General features: G+C 39.0%; 1 protein-coding gene across 3 annotated transcripts in view; it reads right to left on the bottom strand.

The window, feature by feature from the left end:
- Positions 1-22,958, bottom strand: part of KLF12 (Kruppel like factor 12) — a 422,424-nt gene that overhangs the window by 90,932 nt on the left and 308,534 nt on the right. For all 3 annotated transcript variants that reach the window (XM_032864255.1, XM_032864256.1, XM_032864254.1), the window contains one exon: positions 9,915-10,050. In XM_032864255.1, the coding sequence (XP_032720146.1) occupies positions 9,915-10,050 (136 nt within the window). The remainder of the gene's footprint in view (positions 1-9,914; positions 10,051-22,958) is intronic.

Here is a 22,958-nt window from a genome sequence, read left to right as displayed (position 1 = left end):
AGATCATGAGCTGAGCTGAAGGCAGAGGCTTTAACCCACTGAGCCACCCAGGTACCCATTACTTCTCAATAGTGTGGAATTCTTTCCTGCACACTAATAATTTTTCAGATAATCAATCAGGAATATTCCCAAAATTTGCTGGCATTTCTACCATTACTAAGTACACATGGTTTGGGGTTTACTTTCTAAGATGAGCCATGATGCTTGATGTCTTACATCTCAGCTGGATGGTGACCCTCAACTATGCAATTATGTAAGCGGATGCCCAGATACCATGGCAAAATATCATGGTAAAACGTCAACCTGGTAAGATTCACTCTTATCCAAGCTATCTTTTTCCATCTGTACTAGATTTTTCTGTGTAGCAGCAGGTTCTCCTTGAAAACGAATCCTTCAATTTTTTACTTTCCTTTGATGCATGTAAGTGAATGTATTCAATGAGATTCAAGTGTGTGGGAAAGTGCTATAAAGTAAAGGAAAATTATGGTACAATGGCTATAACTCATAAAGAGTAATAAGAAAAGAGAGTGTCTAGAGCATTTGACTGAAAATAAAGAGATTATATCCTGATGAACTGAGTTAATTTCAAATATATTACAGTATGGTTTTCTATCATGTGTACTCTCTCTGACTACATTAATAAATGAAATAGTGATGAATAGTTCTGGGAACTTGTAGCGAAACTTATTAATATTTCAACATTATCACTGAGTATCTATGTCAACACACATCAAAAATGCATGAGAAATGACTACCTATACTCACAAGTTACACCCATTAGGAATATATATGAGAAATATAAATGCTGTACATAAATTTGCAATGTGATTATAGGTAGAACATGTAGCCAAAAAAAAAGCTATATAAAGATCTCACATAGAGAAGTATGTCAACAATTAAAAGCATATTAATACTTGCAATCAGTTTGGAGTATATATATACTGTATGACCACATGAAATGTCAACATATTTCAAATTATGAATCATCTCAGAAATTACTAATACTAAAAAAAATATAAATATCAAAGTAGCAAAAATGTGTAGCCACTGTCAAGTAGAAGTGGCTCATCGATTCTATCCATGATGTAACTTTGGAATCCCCTTAAAATAAAAATAAAACAAAAAGTTTGGTCTTAAAAAGTCTGATTTCTATTTTTAAATTGATCACCAAGAAATAGTATATTCACATTAAAATGAGGCATGGTTTAAAAAAAAAAAATCAACACATAGTTAACCCAATAATTTCCAAGTGGTTAGAAAGGCTAAAAATTAATTTGTTTATATCTATGGTACCCAGAAGATGTTCTTCAAGTCAGTTTTGGCAAGGGGTGGGTGGGGGGTGGGGGGAGGGTGGGCAAACTGCCTGTTTAGCATTCGATATAGAATATAAAATGCCTGTCATAGAGATGAGAGACATAAATCCCTCTCAAAACAGTAACACCTGGGTAGTGCCTTTCATATATGATATGTTCTTTTTTATTTCATTTTACTTTTTTAATGATCAAAAAGATTTGTGCACAAAAAGTTTTGAAGATAAGCTTTTACTTGAAACAATAGCTACACCATTTTTAGGGAAAAAGTTCTTAATGGCTACAGAAAGTACAATGATATATTTTTTAAAACTTTCTGGGATAATGGATATTTTTGAATCATTGCGGGGGTAGGTTTCGAGAACCCAAGTCAGAAAGAAGTACAAAGTAAACAAATGTTTTGAAAGAGAAAATTGGTTTTGCTTTTCTTTTGGGGGGGGGGTTGGCTTTTTGATTCTTGTTTTGGTTAAATAACTGCAGATTCCCTTAGAAAAAGAGAATTTTTATCACAGCCTAGAGGGAAAAAGTATGAATGGATAAAAATATTCAGTCCTGAGCCCCTCTCCCTAGGGAGAGAATGCTGGAATAATTCATCGGTATCTATGGAGCTCAGTTTCTTCTGTAAGATCAAGGAATTTTAACTAATGTCCTCTAGTTGATCAGTTTGATTACTCATTCCAGAATATTTCTGTTTTAGAGGCTCTGCACTTGTTATTCCCTTGAATGTTCTCCCTTTAGATCTCTTTGTGCCCTGACCTTACCCCTCTTCAGGTCTTTCTTAAAACACAGTCTTATTAGAGAGTTCTTTCTGGAACATCTTAAGGAAACAGTGAACCCTCTCTTCTACCTCCACACAGCCTAACGCCCACGTCTGGCTTCCCCGACCTCCGTCGCACTTACCTTCCTCAGAGATATGTGCTTCTTGTCTGTCTCCTCCCATCGCCACCACTTCTTACATATCTGTATGCCACGGGTTCCTGGGTCTAACCATGGAAACCGCGGACATTCAGGCAGACTATTCACATCCACAACGACGTAAATAGGACCGTTTGGGACACACGGTGTTCTACCTGCACAACCACGTGCAGCTTCCTTGAGACCGATGTTTGCTGACGGATCCACACCTCCCCATTGTCGACAGAATAAATTTCCCCCTTCCTGATCAGGTCCGTAGTCACCTCCCCTCCCTGCTACATCACCTCTGCACCAGTCATCAGAAACGGCTGCACCCCTACTGCACATCGATGGTCTTACCTATTCTAGACTGAGTTATGTGTACCCCCTCTGTTTTCTCAGACAGCCCTTCCTATGCTTTTATCATATCGTGCTTCACTTCATCTCTTACATTTTGATGCTGAGCTCCCTGTGCTAAGGTACTATGAACGATTCATCCTGTCCTCAGCGTGCAACACAGGGTTGAATAAAGTAATTAACCATGCACCAAATGAACAGGTCACTTAATCTGGTACTTCATGGGCACCTGGGCGGCTCAGTGGGTTAAAGCTTCTGCCTTCGACTCAGGTCATGATCCCAGGGTCCTGGGATCGAGTCCCACATCGGGCTCTCTGCTCAGCAGGGAGCCTGCTTCCTCCTCTCTCTTCTCTCTGCCTACTTGTGATCGCGGTCTGTCAAATAAATAAATAACATCTTAAAAAAAAAATCTGGTACTTCATGAAACAATTCAAATATCAAATTATTGGCCAAACCTCACCCTGCTTTTCTTAATTTAAGGAGGGACAAAGAGTGTCCCACCAAAGGCAGATATATGGGACTGTGTGTGGGTGCGATGGGCTCCGTCTTGGTATTAAACACCCAAGGGACTGAGATATTCAGTGATCGCTATTTTAATTGCTTTTTTCAGGCATGGGAGACTGATGGGCTGAGGCAGGCTAAGCATACATGTTGGATTTTATCTGTGTTCATCCACGGAAAATCAGCAGCTTTTTCTGAGCTCTTTCAAAAGAAGAGCAACCCCAAAACATTTATCTCCCCTGGCAAGGGAATGGACACCTCTCAGATTTACCCATCAGTAGAGCCCGTGTCAGCCATGATAGATTTAGAATTCCAACTACTGAGGGGAATCATTGCTGTTTCTTTGGTAGGACAGGAAGTGAGGGGATCTGAAGGTGTCTCAAACATGTTAGGCTTATTAAATGACCTATAGCTTCTCTTAAGGAGACAAGAATCCAGGAAAGATTTGAGAAGAAAAAGTAAGTCCTTTGACAGGTCACACTCTCTGGCTTTTTCTCCAAGCACAATCAGCTCAGTTGGGTTCATTCTAATCAGCAGATGAGGAAAGGCACATGATCCAAGTCCTCTCAAATCTTTCAGTCGAAGGGTGCAAAATAAGATGACACAGGACAATGTTAATCCTTGGACAAACTTTTCCTTTTATAGATTGGCAGAAAGCAATTCTATAAGGAATGTTCATTTTTTGGTTTTGGGAATGTCAGCACATATGTGTATATTAAAACACATTTGAAACCATGTTTTTCCCAACAATTTCTTTAAATAAAATAGTACCAGTGAAGTTTAAAATGAAAAACACTAATATGTTCATATTTTATTTCCTCACACTTCCATATAATGTGTGATTTATAGAAGTGGAATAGTTTTTTAAAAGAAAATTCTGAGAGGGTACAGGATAGAATTATTTTCTCCATATCAGATTATATTTAAAGTAACAATGAGGTTAAAGATGAAACAATCTGAAATTATTTTATAAAAATGTGTACTAAAAAAAAAAAATGTGTACTTGCTGGGATTTGAAGTTCAAAGAACTTGGCTTTAGATAGTTGGCAGTTTCGAGATATTAAAGCCACAACATAAAGACAGTAGCTGCCTTCATAAAGGAATATGGGTTTATAGTCAGACAAACTTGGAAATGAATATGAGCTCTGCAAATTATCAGCTTTGGACCTCTGGGGATAGAGTAAACCTCTCTGGGTTTCCATTTCTTTATTTGCAGGATAAAAACAGGATCACAGGGCAAATTAAATGAAAACTACATGAGTTTTCATAGTATCTGCCAAAAAGTAGGCTGTCAGTTACAATTGCTTTGTTTTCACTTTTCTTCCTCATTTCTTGTACCGCTCTCTACTATAATTTAAAAGACATTAACACAATCATACAGGAGGACATTAAGAGAAACAGGAGTGGGTGTGTTCAAGAAGTTCAGAACAAGAAAAATGAAAATAAAACCAAAAAAATAACCACTCAAGATTTCTGACCTTTTATCATTAAATGCACTTTTCTAAAATTAAGAACTATGATGTTTGAACTAGCAACAAAGTTTGAAATAACAATAGGATATCTAATTTTCTACCATACCTGTTCTTTCAAAGATCATTCAAATGAAAATGTGCTAAAGATAATAATACTCTTCATTTCCAGAAATTCAAGCAGTTTTTTGGGAGAAGGGACCCTCACATGAGCAATACCCAGTTGGCCCTTGAACAACTGGGGTTGGGATGCTGACCCCCCGTGTAGTAAAAAATCCACAGGTAACTTCTGACTACCTCTAAGCTTAGCTACTAATAGCCTGCCGTTGACTGGAAGCCTTCTCAGTAACATAACCAGTCAATTAATACACATTTTGCTTATGTATTACATACTGTATCCTTGCAATGAAGTATGCTAGAGCAAAGAAAATATGAAGAAAATCATAAGGAAGAGAAAACACATTTCCAGTATTCTACTGTATTTACCAAAAAAAGTCCACATGTAAGTGGATCTTCATAATTCAACCCTGTGTTCAAGGGTCAACTGTAATAAAAACAGGGAGAGGGAGGACAGTGAAGTGTTTTGATTAGCTTAAATGTACTTGACAATGAACCATTTAAAAGGAATATCCTTTTATTAAGTAACAAGTATCAGGGAAGGTAGCCAAAGCACAAAGTTACTGATGCTACAAATTTTGTTGCTTTTCTTTCCTCTGAGAGTTATAATAAAGATCAGAGAGGGTAGGCTCCTCAGCTGTGGTGGGAGTTAAACAGGAACACGCACGCACCAATCCTCTAAGGACTGACACTGAGTAACACAGGTATATTTCCTCTACATCTTCAAATGCTTCCCTCATCCTCCACTCTTGCTCTTACTGAAAGTACTAACACAGGATTCCCCTAATACCCAAAAGTAGAACGTTCCTATGAAACGTTTTGTAAGCCAAAATGGTGTAGAGCAAAGAGGCAATGACCATTAACTTAAATGGAAGAGTTCTGGAGCATTCCCAGACTCTCAGACCCCCTGTCTTAGGCCTCTGTGACACCTTAAGGACCCATCTTGCTGACAGAGGCACAGGGTAAGAGGAGATAAATCAAGGCTGCTCACAAACACTGCTCAAAGCTCTGGTGCTGAGATGCTTGGTGTGGCTCCCAGAGGGAGTCTGGTGGGGCTGTTCTCTCTGGTTAGAGTATGCATTTGCCTCTCAAAAAAAAAAAAACAAAAAAAAACAAAAAACAAAACAAAACAAAACAAAACACTGAGCACTATTTTTGCTGTTCATCTTTTTCGTAAAGATGAAAATCCTCTTTCACTTTCTTTCAGTTAGCAAAAACAGGTGCTAACAGGTCTTTTGTAAAAGCAGAGTGGCGTAACAGGAACTTAGGAAAACGGGATGCCTGTGTCTCCATCCCTATTCTTCTAGATTAAGGTTTTTTCCTGGTTATATTGAAATTTCTCTCAGGAGATATTCTCATTCACTTACACTTTGGTTTGTATGAAGTTGATTATTCTACTCCTGTTAACCAATGAGGAGTATGAATATTTGGAATTAGAGAGAAAGAATTAAAAAGGGAGACAGAAATTAGAGGGTCTGGGTAACACAGCCAAACTGTACCTATTTAAAAAAATATCATTGTTTTGCCTGGGGCGAGAGTTAATTACAATAATTTGCTCTCATCATGCGCCTATACTTCTCTTTTTCCAAACACTTATTTCATAATTATGTTTGTCAAGTTGTTAAGGGTAACGACCCTATTTTACCATCGGCGGGGGGGGGGGGGGGGACCAAAACAAAACAGATGTTCTATGAATTGCTGGAAGTTGGCTTTGTCAGAATTATTGAACACACGGTTTCTGACTTGGACGATATCTGCACAATTAAAACAAGAAAAGGGCAGAGCCTGTGTGTGGGCCTCTCTGTGGCTTTTTCCATTGTCTTTGAATTCACGGATCCTGAGCTGATAAACAATAATCAAACAAATTAATGAAAATGGCTGAAATGATTAGTCCAAGCATCGTTCAGGAACCTTACTATATAAATCTAAACACATCAAAGTGACCTCAGGTTGCTGCTCTAGTACCAAGTGATGTTCTTTTTTTTATTTAAAGACAGAAATATCTGAGTATCTGGCGGGGAGGATGCCATTTTGCCTAACAACTTCTGCGTTTCAAATAAAAGGAAATACTTCTTAAACTAAAGAATTAAAAGTTCATTTAAAAAAGAACAAGTAAAACGCAAGGGCGCCTGGCTGACACAATCAGTTAAGCGCCCAACTCATGATTTTGTCTCAGGTCATGATCTCAGGGTGCTGAGATCCAGCCCCCGTGGCAGGTCTGTGTTCAGCCCTTGCCCTCTCTCCCTCTATCCCTCCCCGACCCAGAATAAATAAATCTTAAAAAAAATAAAATAAAATAAAACAAAAACAGTAAAATGCACAGTAACAGTCATTTAGAAAAAATATATATTCATATATTAAGGTTTATGCTATGTTGATATACTAATGTCAATAATGTAAGTCACTTAATTAAAAACTCAAACTACAGTGATTATTGACAAGACTCTGCACCTGAATGGGAAAGAAGACAAGAGCATCTACCCTGCGGGTTAGCATCTTGTTGTAGGGACAGGTCTCTCTCTCAAGAAAGTTTTGCAAGTACAGGGAAGAGGTCAACAGGTGTCTTTTGAAATCCTTTCATCTTGTATATGCCAAGCTGATGTTTTACACGATTATTAATGCATTATTTTATTGACCATAGTACACTGGAATTTTTGTTTGATAGCTTTTGAGTTAACAGAAGGCATCAAGTTCCAAAGGCAAACAGGAAAAGCAAAAACAGAAAATCACCAACAGTAATATGCATTAAAGAATCAAGGAGAAACTAAGAGAGAAGCAGAAAGACGTACATTGAAAGTTAACTTCGGGTAAACCTAAGTACTGATTTTTTTTTTTTTTAATGTGTCTAACAAGGATTATATATTTATTTGTCCCAGAATAAAATTTTCCTCAATGTATTACTGTAAGTTTTGAAATACACCCATATTTAAGAGGTCTCTGCAGAGCATTCTTTTTGCTTCATCTAACACTATCTTCTCACTTCCTGGTGTTTACATATACACACTGCGTCTTGAATGAGACTTAATTAACTATTGATGGGTCCTGGCGTTCTTGGGCTTCCCAGGTGACAGCTCAGTATTCTTTACCAATCGTTTAATGAAAACACTTACATGAATAATGAATCTGGCATTTCCCTAGATACACAGGCAACTTTTGAAACAGTAATAAAGGCAGGCATACGCAGTTATACAAGCTACTGTGCCTTGAAAATGTTTTCACAAAGCAAGGCTGAGAGGTTAGGCTGAAAATGAGGCTCCAGTTCTTGAGGCTGCTATTAAACGTTTCACATTAAAATACACTACATATTATAAGCACATAATATTAAAAGCAAAAAAAAAAATAGTTATGTTTAAAAAGTTAATATCATTATATGCTAAGTCCCAAATAAAGTAAACATAATTTAGATTTTCATAATTACAGTTCCCAACTTTAAAGTTTGAATTAAAAAAAAAAACCACCCACCTCTGTAAACACACACACACACACACACACACACACACACACACACACAGAAATTATACATGTATTATAATGATATAGGAAAATACTATGACTAAAATGTCTCTGAAACGTACTATTCATTTTAGGATCGAAGCCTGTCATCATTGAGTCTAATTTTAAAGATGGATCTTAAGATTTAGGTCACACAAAACCATATTAAACTGTGCTGATCACTGAATGAGCAATGAGGTGACTCAGCGTGCCATCATTTCAAACATGATTTCAGCAACCCCTTTGATTCCATGCCTATCCTGGCAAATGAACATTTGCTTTGGAGAAACTAGGTGACTATAACCAGTTATTTGAGTGAAACAATGCTTTTTATAGGTGTTGAAGTACAAGAATATTACTGGAAACAAAGAAGACAGGTACTGTTAGGAAAAGCTCTGTTTGGGAGTCAGAAGTCCAAACTTTTGTCTTACTTCTACTTATTATAGGACTTTGGAGGAGGCATTTAACTTCTGTGATTCTGAGTGTTTTCATTTGTACAATTAGAATAACAACATTTGCCACACATTAATTTCCTAGTTGTCATATACTACACACTATTATATAATTATAATACTAATTCCATAGTCAATTGAAGCCTTTTATGTACCAAAATTCTGTGACTTGATTTTTATATCTTATAACTATATTACATCCTCATACCAGGCTACAAGGTAAGTATATTGATTTTCTTATACAGATGAAGAAACATCTCAGAGTGGTTAAATAACTTGCCAAAGTCACATAACCATTAAGAGCTTAAATGTAAATTTGAATTCAAATGTTTCTGACTCTAAATTTCATTTTGGATCCATTATATCCTATTTCCCCTAACATACCATATGTATTTGTATGTGTGCACAGACATATATCACACAAATATATACTATGTATGACCCATGGAACATAGAAACATATTATTCACTTTACACACACACATATGCTCTAAATTCTAAATGTCATAGTCATGTGTGTGTGTGTGTGTTTTAAAGATTTCAAAGACTAAAGCACAGAGCAGAGTCACAACTTAGTCAATACTTGGGAAAAGGAATTAAAATATGGAAAGTGACTAAGATCATTTTTAGTGACCCGATAACTCATGTGCCAGCTACAGCAGTGGCGATTTAAGTCCTACTCTTATGTAAGATTATGTTATTAAAAATTATTCCAGAGAAAAAATATACAAGGACTAGCCACCGGTTCGATTCTAGATTCGGAATCGACAATGATGGAAAAGCAACTATCTTTGATTAACAAGGATGAAATCTAACTCGATGGTCCGGATATAAGGAGAGAGAAAAGATCTTTTCAAAAATCACACACGATTCTGATTTTTCAAAGTGGTGAGACATCAACTTCCAAATTTAACATTTCAGAAAAGCTGTTCTGCACTCTCCTATCAAAACAAGATCATCATACTTGCCATATTTTATTTCTCTGGACTGTTGTAAATGAACAATAACAATGAGGGCAGTAATTGGATGGCAACATTCAAAAAGAACAATGTATTTTTTTTCAGAGTTAAGGATAAGAGGTAGGAAGTATTAGCAAAGATGCACAGATGCCTCATTTCTAATAAACGCACAGATTTTCAACTACGCAAAATACTTCATGCCTAACCTGCTCCCAGAGAACGTAAGCTGGGGCGGAAGGATGCTGACGCGCGAGCCCGTCGCGAGCGAGAGGGGCAAGTCCTGGGAACAGGAGGTACTGCTGCTTCCATTACCCACTGCACACCTCGGCGAGTCTCATTTCATCCTGAGAACGTGGTACTTACTCTTGTACTGCTCTGGCTATGGAAAGGGCCGTAGATCCAGTCTCATTAACGCTATCTAAGGTCACATTTGGCAGGTCATCATCGTCACTGTCACTTTTACTCTGTCTGGGAGATAGGCCTCGGGGGTCCATTTGTGCTGGGAAAAAAAGGCATATATAATGAATTAAAATTAGTGTGCACAAAGTTCACCTGGTCCTGGACCAACATCAAGCATGGCATCTCTCTTCTATGCCTATCACGCACAGGGAACTCTCTAGAAATCCTAGGAATTCATGAAAGTGGTGCATTTTATGTACTGAGCATTTATGGACTTTTTTTTTTTCCTTGTTCATTTGATTTACAGAACCTCCGTCGGCTCTCCACAGTTTCAGGGGACGATTACAGAATACGAACTATAAAATCTACAACATTACCAACTCTTGAGTGGTCAGAAGCTGATTAGGTAGCTCTTGAATTACTCTGCAACCCCCTGGCTCTTCCTTCTTGCATCTCCTGCCAGAGTTCTGGCCATTTCACTACTGGTTAGCGCATTCCCTGGAAGGTTGGAGAGCCAAGGGAGAGGAGATTTTATCTGCCTACAGCTCTCTTAATAAGCTTAAGGAAGAACAAGGTTTACAAGACTAACATAAAGTTTTAGGTATTTTTCATACTTCAATGAATACTGTCTCACAGTTCATTACTGTTCGAAGTAGAGATCTAGAGCACACAAAAATGACAGTGGCTATGCTTTATGTGCTAGAAAGTGTTCATCTCCATTTCGATTTCATTTTTCAGAAAGGCATTTCCAGATATAATTCTCCTCCCACCGTAAACTTGCCAACAAAGCAAGAAATAGCCTGATGTTCTGTGACCCCTGTTGACTGAGACCATCAGATCCTTTCAAATGAAAGGATTACCATCAACATTTAATATGTGAATGCATATTTTTAAAATTTAGATTTCATTTCCACTTCCTCCTCCCAATGAACAGTTTTAGTATCCACCGCCGTCTAAGATTTCCATTAGCCCTTACCTCAAGCACAAAATAAGCACAGCTTCTAAATTAAAAGTATTGCACAAGCTACGCAATCACATTATTAAAATATATGACTTCAGCCCCAGCCAGCAGCAGCCAGACTGTTGGCTCTTCAAACCTGCCTAGAAGAAATTTCTAAAACCACCACTGCTTGCAAAGGAAAGCAAAATACACTTAAAATCATGGTAACCATGATGACATCTGGGTACGCTTATAATTTTTTTTTCTCAAATCATTTCTTTATTACTATAAATTATACATTAGGTAGAAACACTGGGAAATGGTGATATTTTACCTTTTTTTTAAACCCACAAAAAGACAATTTCTCATGATTCTACCTAATACGTAAAATACAAAAAGAAAAACCAAGAGAGTTTCCCCATATTTCTAACTAAACTTGGTCAGGAAGGAACTTTCATCTGTTGAACCCACTGCTTTAGTGTATTTGACATATATTCTGTCTGTAAATATAAACATACCAAAATGTATTTTTTAACAAAGAAATGCCTCATAAATGTTAGCTGAAAGAGAAAATCATTCAGATAATCTAAAGCAGTGGTCCTCAGCTGAGGACAAAATTGCCCCCTTCCCCCAGGAGACATTTGGCAACGTTTGGCTTGTCACAATCTGATTTGTAGTGACTCCACGGAAAGGAAATGCTCTTGGCATCCAGGGGGCACGAGTCAAAGATGGTGCTAGACATCCCACAATACACAGGATAATCAGTCCCCCATGGCAGAGAATTATCCAGTCTGAAATGCCAAAAGCACCCAAGTTGAGAAGCTATGATGTAGAGATTTAACAGTCTGGGCTTACAAGAGTGTCACATCTTATGACTTCCAGTTGATGACATGTTGTAGTTTCAAAGTCACTAGCCAATAAAGTAAACTGTATATTGGATTATCTATATTTTCTGGCCTTGTCCTCAAATAAAACCAGTCACCGTCCTATGACTCAGCACTCGCTTCTCCAAAACGCAGCATTCACTTTCCCAAATGCCAGGAATCATGCAGGGACATTCATTAAGAGTTTTTGAATGTTGTCTTTGTCTGGCACAAAACACTGTTAATTTCCATCTGATCTCTGAAGAAGATTCACTAGAAGACGGATGTTGGAGAAGCGCTTTGTAGAGGACAGCAACCAGGTCCACAGCATCTGATAACAGGGAGCTACTGAAGCATTCAGTCACTCCAAAGGCACTAACGGACTAATTCATTTAAGATTTATTTTGACTGTGGGCAATGGCAACTCACTCAGGCCAACGTTATATTAAACAGAATGTGCTAGAAAGATACCAAGCACTATCCCTCAAGGAGCAACTATCCCTCAAGGAGCACAGCACACAGGAATGACATAGGCATTTCAACCAGGAATTCGTTGATAGCTTCTTTTTGGGCAACTCTATTGTAGAATGATTTATTTGACAGTCATTCATGACTACTCAAATTCTGCCAAGAAAATGAGTATCAGATCTCTCTAGGCTTCCAAATCACATATTGTGTGGTGTTACATATGCCTGTAAATGTCAGCAACTTAACATTTAAAGTTGTTGAAACATCATGCACTAGGACTCTTTTGCCAAGATACCAGATTAACAAACAGCTAAAAGAACGGAGACTATCGCGGTGGTCCCATTTTGTCCAAGAGAACTACAGCTTTCATGGATAAGTAACACAACTCAGAGAAGACACAGGCAGTTAACCAATAAGCAATCTGGCTCTGAGAGCTGAAGTCTAATTGTAATAATGATTCCAAATAACTGGTGGGAGAGTTGATGATCTAAAATATGTTATGTTTATATCTTAATGAAAGTTTAAAATATGTTAAATATGATATCTTTTTTGATGTACTTTTCAGGATCATCATAATTGAGGATTTCTTTCCAATATTTTCAATAAATATTATGAAATACATCTGTTACCAGCATGCTGGGAAACTCTTTTTACCCATACCTTCAGCCAAGCTGAGGAAGTAATTAGAAAGGCTTTTTAAAATCTGCATTGCTGATTAGGTCAGATGATTAGCTTATCTACATACTTGCATAACTCTACTCTATTTTTATTAAATGTGGGATAGGAGCATCTCCCCTAGTTAACCTCCATTAGTCTTTGAGTTCCTCAGTCATTTCAGAAGCAACTGATTCTCTGGGGACACCCACTCAGAGAAAATGGAAACATTACCTAGGCATCAGAACTAAAAACATCATTTACTTCCTAAGGAAGAGCAGCACATCAAGTATAAGCATCTGGAAAGAATTTATATTAGAGAGTTTGTTCCTTTTGAATGAGAAAGGGATGAGATAGCTTTGGGTATCCCAGCTCATTGCTGAGCAGGGCAGGGGGAAGAGGGGGCCGGGCCACAGGGTGGGGATGATGATACTTGATAAGTTTCATTCCCGTGTGTTACAAAATCCCTGTGAAGGTAGAACACCTGCAGTCCAACATATCTACTCTAATTTTCAAATATGTACCTACAATAAACTGTTCCTGCAAAGATAGCTACAATGAATCATGTCTCCAGTTATCCATCCATGCCCTCATGTGACTGCATCCCAGGACGACTCCAGACCAGGCTACGTGACTTGACGTGGCCAGTGGACTACCAGCCAACATGACACAAAGTCAAAAGCTTGAAAAGCACTTGCATACTGGGTTTCCCCTCAATTGCTCACTGTTTCTAGAACCTCGCCACCATGTGAAGGAACCCAAGAAAGCCTAAAATACATGTTGCTCTGCTGGCAGCCGACCCCGACTGAGGTAAGTGACTCATTTTAGCATGACCGGTCACCTTCTCACCGCCAGAAGACTACAGCTGTATGAGTGACCACAGTGAGACTACCATAAGAGCTGCATAGCTAAACCCATCCCAAATTTTTGGCTCACAGAACCGTAAGCAAAAAAAAAAAAAAAAAGTTACTGTATCAATCTACTAGATTTGGGGATGCTTTGTTCTCAGCAATACAAAATCAATGCACTCTCTCAGATTCTTTCGGAGATTTCAGGCAATGATGTGGAAAACTGCTACAGCCTGTCATACTCCTCTCTATTCTCCTCCCAAGAGGCAACCTGACCTTAAGCAGCATAAATTTAAGTGGGTCATCAATATAAATATGGAAACTAAAAGTCACATATTATATTCTTTATTATTTACTTCTCAATCCAAAAGATTCAAAATGTATTAACAGTTATTTTGGCTTTACAGGCACCTTTCTTTGGTCCTTGTCCTGCCTCAGTCAGGCTTCTCCTGGAAGAGGCCATCATTGGTATTGTTACCTGGGTGAACAAAGCTTTTCTACCCCTTTCCTCAAGCTCGTAGTTGAAAGGAGGCTCATATGGTGGGATCCTCTACTCAAAGCCAGATTTCGTATGTTTGCCTCTCTTCAACTCACCAGGCATTTACACTTTACTTTCCCTCACACTATCAGCAGACTGACACAAGACACGGCGGTACCCGTGTCCAGCTCAACCTGGGCACTGTCCAAAGATTAAAGGCTCTATCTTACATAAACTGGCCCATTCAGCTCTTCTTCAAGGAAAGGACGTCCTTTCATCGGTCACCATAGGAAATGCAAACAGTGTAATGATCTATGAACATACAAGGGGACTAGGACTACCACATCCTAGCCAGAATGACTCGCAGAAGCGTTTGTGCAATGCCTTTCACCTTGGCCCATTGGGGCAGGCGGGGTGGGGGGTGTCCACGGTTGGAAGGGCAAGAGGCAGCCAATGGGCAAGGGGCTGCGTACTGCCAGCCTTTCTTTTCTCCTCAGGTCCAGTTAAAGAAACACTGGCTTCCAGGAGAGCTGCTGCTTTCTTCTGGACATGAAGAGCAATGGGAGAATGGGGAGGAACAGGGAGAGGGAAAAGGAGTATATGGTGGTGGGGGGCAGGGAGAATGTGCAAGGGAACATGCATAGCATCACAGAGTAAGAGTCGTCTTCCATCACCTTCCAGCAAGAATTGCTCTAAAAACGACAGCTGCCATGTTTAAGAGAAAGACAGTGCTCTGGCTTCAGAGACATGGGTGGGATGTCTGGCCCTGTCCCTTGCAGCCCTCTGACCTTGGGCCATTGGTCTCCCACCCCTCCTCCTCCGTTCCTCCTCACCGTTGGGGTTTTGAGGGGTAAATGAGGTAAGACACTGAGAGCACTTACTACTCCGCCTGGCACCAAGGAGCGCATCACCATTTGGTGGCATCCGGGCAGGAAACTTACTGCCGCTCCCACCATCCCTTCTAGGACACTGCTGCAAAATCCCTTCCCATCTCCTGGGCTGTTTAAATTAGGCAGTTTTTTGTTTGAAATGTACCTAAACTGAAAGCACCATCACCGAGGCAGAATATATACTGGATAATATATAAAACCACTACTCCTCTTGATCCAAACATTCTTTTATATATTCAGCCAACAGATATTTACTGGACAACTATGAGGAATCAAGCACTCTTCTGGGTGCTGTGGAGAGAGCAGTGAATAAGGCAGATACAAACTCGTGCCTTCACCCGGGGCGGGGGGCGGGGAACAGATGATAAAAGATAAACAAGAAAAACATATACTCAGTCAGATAATGAGAAGGGCCACAGAGAAAAAAAAGAGTGGGGAAGTGGGGCAGGGGAGGGGGATGCTGGAGGCTTCTAAGAGGAAGGTGGACAATTCAGGAAGGGGGTGGCCAGAAAGGTCTCATGGAGAAAATAACAGCGAGGACCTGAAGGGGCCAGCGAGGGGCGGGGAGTGGGGGAGGCAGAGACAGATTGGAGGGGGGTGCATTCCAGGCAAAGCAAACAACAGGGCTAAGAACTCCCAAGGTGGGAAAGGGTGTTCTGTGCCCAAGAAACCACAAGGAGGCTGTTCCATTTCTGGAACTGAAAACAGGACAGCAGAGGGGGTGAGGCCAGACAGAGGAAGGTGTGCACAGTACACGCAAAGACTCTGAGCTTTTTGCTCAGAGTGGGAAGGGAAGCCATCTGAAAAGAATCAGCCCAGCTCCTGAGTCTGAAGCACTAGGGGAGATCCAGCTAGAGGGACATGCGTGAGGAACATCAGGGACATTAATATTCTCTGAAAATCTCATTAGCTTGTTTTCTCTTTGGCCACCTCATGCTGGCCGCACATACAGCAATCAGTGAAAACTCAGGGCGTTACCACTTGAAGACCTGGGAGGTATGTTCTCCATAATATAGCCATACAATGGCTATCCTGACCTCCTTTCCTTTCGGAATATCAATTGTTCAAATAGATGCCTGATTTTTCTAGCCTATCATGATCTTTGATTTTACTCATTAATAAATAAAATTTACCTCAGAGTAGGGTGAACTCCAAGATTAGAATCAGCTCTCCAGGGCCCCACGTTGCTTACTGAAGAACTAAAATCTGTTTCTTACTTTCTTTACTTTTGCTACTGCTAATGAAACTGTATGCCTTTGCACAATGGCAACTGTGATTGTCTACATAATCCCAAATGCAGGTTTAAAAATGTAATCAATTATGTAAATCCTGGGATGTTGGTAGATATAATAGGCAATTTATTCATTTTTTCCCAATTCCTACACCCACACTTGACAGGGTAATGGCTTCTGCTCCCATTATATTAAAAAATAACCTCATAATGTTCTTATAATTCTCTAGTGCAAGTACCACATCTCAGTTATAATGCTACTGGACCTCTCCACAGCTTTCAAGACTGCTGATTATCTCGCTTCATTTTCACTTCCAGTCTCTTAAAATTCTCTCCTCCCTCGGTTTCGGAATGGGCACATTAAGGCCTGTGGGCCTTGTCACTGTTTTTGTAAGTAAAGTTTTATTTGACCACACTCATCTGTTGTATCTCTGGCGGCCCTTTAGAGAAAGCATTTACTGACTCTACTGTACACTAATTTTCTTGGGTGAGTTGGACCCTCCCTCCCTCAACCCCTAACCCTCTTCCCTCTCCCCTCCCCCAACATCCTTCCCTTCCTCTCTCTCTTTTACCTTTCATCTCCTCTTTCTGCATACATCTAAAGTTTCCTTTTCGCCTTAAGCTTCCACTACTTACCCTCTTCTGCCTCTTTTTAATGGTGAGCTTTTCATTAATGGCACACAATCTCACAATTCTACAGTCTCAGAGGAAATGAATACCAAATTCGTGTTCCCAGCTCTGATCGCTCCCCTAAACTCCAAGTCTCTTATTTCTGGCATCCCGGTCCACCGGAACGTTCCAAAGTCATTTCAAACTAAACCCTATTCTTCTCTAGAGTCTTGATTTTACCCATCATTTCTGTGGTCACCCAGATTCATTCATTTCATGAGTGCATTCATTCATTTCATTTGTACCCCTTAAATGAGCATGATTCACCAACTATTGCTTTGCTTCAACCCCGCGATTTTTCTGGAACTCCTCCCGTCCCTTTTAAACTACTTCTCAGTGAACTTTCTCAAGATACTGCTACGTACATTTGTCTCATAGAGAACTTCTCCAGGAACTGAACTGATGCAGGGCTTTCCTCAAAAGATTCCTTATCTAAAAACCTTGAATTTTTCCCACCATCTAACAAATAAGGTTCAACAGTCCTCTCCGGTTATTCCAGAGTTCTTTTTTCATTTGGAACTCTGAGGAGTCTTACCCTGGAGGCTCCTTCCCTAATCCAGCTGTATCTGGCTATTTCCTTTCACCCGCTTTTGGTCAACAAAATCTCCCCTTCCTACTGAAGGGCACCTTCCTTCATGAAGCTCCCTTTCATATTCTAATGCAACGCAATCTTTTGATTCCAAAAAACATCCATATTTTGTATTTTATATATTTTTATGATACCTGTGCATAATTTTGAATTATACTTAAGCATATATTTATTTTATATGCCTCATGATTCTGTCTACTCCTTGAGTAGGAGAGCCATATCCATTATACTCTCATACACAGTAAAATATAACATTGGCTGATGAAGATGATGGTAATAAATGCAGGTCTCTATTTGAAATAGTCACAGTGGTTCTCAGTTGGCAAAAGATTCTGCAATATAATGATGAGAGCACCTAGATCACATTTTATTTTAAAAATCACATTCTGGCTTATATTTTAATATTAACATTGTGGGGAGGGGAGTTACAATCATTACATTTCTACGACTCAGGAAAGTCCTAGATAATTATATTTTGGGTCTGAATAGGCCAGTGAATGACATAGGAATGGAAATGTTCATAATTTTTATTCACTTTTTAGCTAAATTACATTAAACAGGCTTTTCTTTCCTTTTAGGAAAATATTTTAAATAGTTCAACATACTTACCATCTCTAGAATATGAGTTACTGCTTGGAAACTTCGGTAAGGAATTCAATCATTTAAAATACAGCTTAAAATTAATGTTTGTTGAGATTATCACAACAGCAACTAGGGTTTCATTTTTCCAAAGAATCATGACTAAAACTATTTTTCTTGTTTCTAAAAAGAAAATGAACACAGATTTGCAATTGTCTTGTGTTCGAGCACAAAAGGCTTTTGTGATTAAAGAGTTCATAAAATTTTCCATTAATAAGTGGGCTTTTACACTATGCTTGGTAACCTTATACAACTCTCCAGAGTCAGCTAAGAGCCTTGAACTCTAGGAACCCTCTGAGATATGATTACACCACCATTTCCTGTTCCTTTCCATTTTGTCAATTCATTACAACTGCTCAAAACCCAAGCTAACCAGCCCCTATTGATTTATTCAGAAGTGAATCCACTTTAAGCAGAGATGATTTTAAATACTTAATAATAAAGTGATTTTGTGGTGAGTGCATATGGTAAATAATGAAATCACCAAACTCATTTTCATGTGTAATGCGGAGAGATGATTTTCGGCAATAATCCACAGCCTTTTAATTCACTTTTCTAATTTCACTTGGTCTTTTTGCGTTATCTGTGTTTTCTGGTCCATAGACTGGATAAAATGGAATCTTTCAAGACCTAGACTGACATCTGCTATAATAATTTTAAGGACCACTGAATCATGGCCCTTGTCTTAGGTGCCGTGGCATGCAGGAAACAAAAAAAGGTGGCCTGCAGAACTACTGTGGCCCATTTAGAATAAACGTTGCTGTTGCCCCCCTTCTCCCTCTTCAAAGAAGGTGTTCTCCATGCCTCATTTTAGAATATTCTTAAACCAGCTAAATTAAAAGTATGTCCTAATATGTAATAGTGATCTCATCTGTCCTCTTAGAGACATGCAGTCAACCCTTGGAATTCTTGAAGACGTGTTCTAAAACTGTAAAAAGTCCTCACATCTGTGAATTATGCCCACATGCCATTGAATCTCTTTATAGTTTTCAAGGTTGCTCATGATCTCTTCTCACAGCCACTTCTGGCCCCTTCTTAAGAATTTCTCTTTCTTGGCTGCAGGAACATGCACACTTGTCCTCACACCCTAGAACACATTTCCATCTGGAGGTATAGATTTCTTATGCATATCCCCACATCCCTTTAAAAAAAGATTATGAAAGGGGCGCCTGGGTGGCTCAGTGGGTTAGGCTTCTGCCTTCGGCTAGGGTCGTGATCTCAGGGTTCTGGGATCGAGTCCCGCGTCGGGCTCTCCGCTCGGCGGGGAGCCTGCTTCCTCCTCTCTCTGCCTGCCTCTGCCTACTTGTGATCTCTCTCTGTCAAATAAATAAAATCTTAAAAAAAAAAAAGAGAGATTATGAAAGTTTTCTTTCTCGTTCAGTGGGTAATTGACACGCCCTCCCCCACACGCCCTTGCCCACGAAGAGCTCATAAGCCTTACTCTGTGGGCCACAAGCAGAGGACACGAAAGCAGCACTGAGAAGAATCCTGTAGTTTGGAGGCTCAGTCTCTCATATTCCTGTGACTCTAACCAATAACTGAGCAAAATATCTATACTACCTACCAGACTTCTGGGGGACACTTGAGAAACACAAATCTTAGATGTTATACCTGTGAATGCCAGTAGAGACTACTCTTTTGAAATCACGGAAGGTAAGTTTTCTTTATGAGAGCAAAAGTCGGTGCTGACCCTTCTTTTTCCAATGTGTTGCTTTGGCATCATCCTAACCCGGGGTGAATAATCACTCAAAAATGACCTGTATAGATCTTTGGGCCAAAAAGCAAGTATTGCTACATTTTTTTCTCTGTTTCCAATCCAGGTTGAAGGACATGCCAGTTCCTGGCCTAATTTTATGCAAATTGCAAAGAGAGAAATTTGTTTGTAAAATTGGATTAAAAGTATTTTCCATATCAAGTCTGTCTGGGATGCTTCTGTAAGAAATGATAATTCTATTTGTTTCCCTCAATCCCTAAGAGGGATTCCCTAAGAGGCATTGTCTGTTTCCTGACTTGTTTTTAAAGAGACGTTATTTTGATACTTTGCTAATCACCCTCCTTCCCCTAGAGAAGATAAATTACCTAAGTCTCTAAGAAAGCTGATGAGATCCTTACACCTGGAAATGGAATCCTACTTCCTTTGGCTTCAGGAACATCTGTCACATTGGGGCTCCTTTGCTCAGACCCTTTCCTGAGCTCAGAGATGCAAACCCTGGACATAGGTTAGGGAAGGAGCCCTCACAGGCAGCTGGTGCAGTCTCCAGAAACGACTCTGGAAGAAGGAGGCCAAAATTGTAATTCTGCCTAGAGTCAGGCCAGGTGGCATGAGTGTTTCGAGAGCACTATATAACATAGGCTACGTTGAGAGAGGGCATAGGAAGCACACACTAGTCTTTTTGGCTTTCTTAACTTTAAACTGGGTTTACAACTAACTTCTCTATGAATGACCGTCTAGGTTCTGTGAGAAGAGACAGTTTCTGAATATAAGAGCTATCATGGAGAGTGAGGTCTTGGGTTTTCCTAAAGCAAATGTCTGGTGGATTGGGTGATGCTTCGGGTCAGTATATTTAGGTAATAAACACAAAATTTGATGTGTTTTCTTTGAACATGGTAATAAAGAAAAATAATTTAATTGGTAAAAACCATTAACATTTATGTTAGAATACTTTTAAAATTGATAGTGCCCTAATAATATGCATTCTGAACATCATTTACGCTGATTTCCATAACCAAAGCTGCCAAGTCACCTCCTTAACACTAAGCATGAGCTGTCCCTGAGGCCAAGCACGGATCTGAGAGGCCAGGATGGTTCGTTATAATCCATGCAAGTTCACATGCTAATAAGAAAGATCTTCCTTGGTGTCTACCACATTTATACCATCAATTAAATAAGATGTCAGAGGCCACATTAACTCTTCAGCATTTACATTCCTTTTTCTCTTTCAACCATGCCAAATCTTGAAAATGTTTTCTTCCTATTGTCTCTCACACCCAACAATGTATACTGTGAAAGATAAAATATGAAGAACCATTCAACACAAGTTCCAGTATTTTCTTTCTCAGAAACTTGCTTATAAAAATTGAGGTAAATTATTTATAGCTCTTCTTTCATGTCACTTTTATGTAAAAAAAATTCCCCCACATATATGGAATTCTACACCTATTTATTCTCCCAAAAGATTAAAAAAAAAACTTAACATTTGCAGTATTTCTTTCAGGTCATTAAAAAAGGTAAAATATTACAGAAAAAGCTGACTTTTTTTTTGTTTTATTTTACTGTTTGTTTCCTTCCTCCATAGTATCCTGGTGTATTTAGAGTTTTTATGCTTTAACTACACAGATATCAATTAACAATGAATACAGTTTTGCTCTTCTAAAAACTATATAAGAAGATCATATTCTACAATTATTTTCATTTAACATTAGAGATTTATTTACATTCTTTCATTTAAAATTTTTCTAAAGTCTAAAGTCATTCTGTGTATCTATTCTCCTCCCAAACACAAGGAGGATTTAGCATGTGATAACCACTCAAGGAACATTCCCACCTTCCCCATGTTCTTATTCATTATAGTTCAGAATTTTGATTCATGTTTCACCACCAAGAGTTAATTAAAATTTATTTCCTTTTGCAGATATGATTCAGGGCTGGACCCCAGTACCCTGAGATCATGACCTGAGCAAAAATCAAGAGCCAGCTGTTCAACCGCCTGAGCCACCCAAACACCCCTACCTATACTTTTAAAACCAGTTCGAAGCTCACCTTTCCATTTGGGTTCTTCTTCCTTTTTCTTTCTTTCTTTCTTCCCCCCCCCCCAAAAGCATATTCTTTAGATCTTTCAGAAAATTTGTGTGGGTGGTAAGCTCTTAGTCAATATATGCTTTAAATAAATTTTATTTTACTGTTGATTGATTTAGCTGAGAACAAAACTCTAGGATCCCTCACTCAGTCCTCTGAAGAGACTACTGCATTGCTTTCTGGAATTTCTTATTGTTGACAGTCTTTGTTTTTCTTTAACTCTTTTGTAGCTAGCTGTTGAGATTTTTCTTTATGACTCATGCCTGACAATTTCACTGCTGTGTGTCTAGATGCAGATCTATTTTTACTGAGTCATCTATATTGTAAGATTCATGGCTTCCCTAATTTTCCAAAATACCCAGACATTTCTCTGAATATTGCTTCTCTGTATAACACATTCTATCTACTCCTATTTTATAGAAATCCTTTCAGGTATATTTTGGAACAAGTCGATTCATGTCTCGCATCTTTTCTTCCATGTTTTTGTCAGTTTTTTCACTTTACACTGTTTTCTGGGTAAAATTCTCAGTACTGTCTTTCAATTCATATACTCTTCCACTAGAATTTTTCAACATGTGGCAGTTGCCAAAACAAGAACCTAGGAATTATCTATATTTATTTTTTCCTTTGTCCTCGACATCCATTTGGGCAACAAGTTCTGCCTATTAGATTTCCATTCCTACTGCCTCTGCACCCGCCTTTAGGAATTCTTGCCTGCCTTCCTATGATAACTCACCAGCTTACAAGCTTTCCCTGTCTCCCTGTAGCATTCACTTACTACAGACTTGGCCGACAAGAACTCTACCAGAATGCACTGTGTTCTTTCATATTCTAGGATTTTTCACCTTTTTAAAATAATTGCCTTTCCTTCCTCATATCTATGTGGATAATGCAAGTAAACATTTTACTGTGAGAAGCATCCTTGTCCTGAATCATTACCAAC

The sequence above is a fragment of the Lontra canadensis genome, unplaced genomic scaffold, assembly GCF_010015895.1.
Source record: "Lontra canadensis isolate GAN:19392208 unplaced genomic scaffold, GSC_riverotter_1.0 scaffold26, whole genome shotgun sequence".
NCBI classification, from domain to species: Eukaryota; Metazoa; Chordata; class Mammalia; order Carnivora; family Mustelidae; genus Lontra; species Lontra canadensis.
Note: the sequence above shows the minus strand (reverse complement) of the source record. Positions and strands in the feature narration are given on the sequence as shown.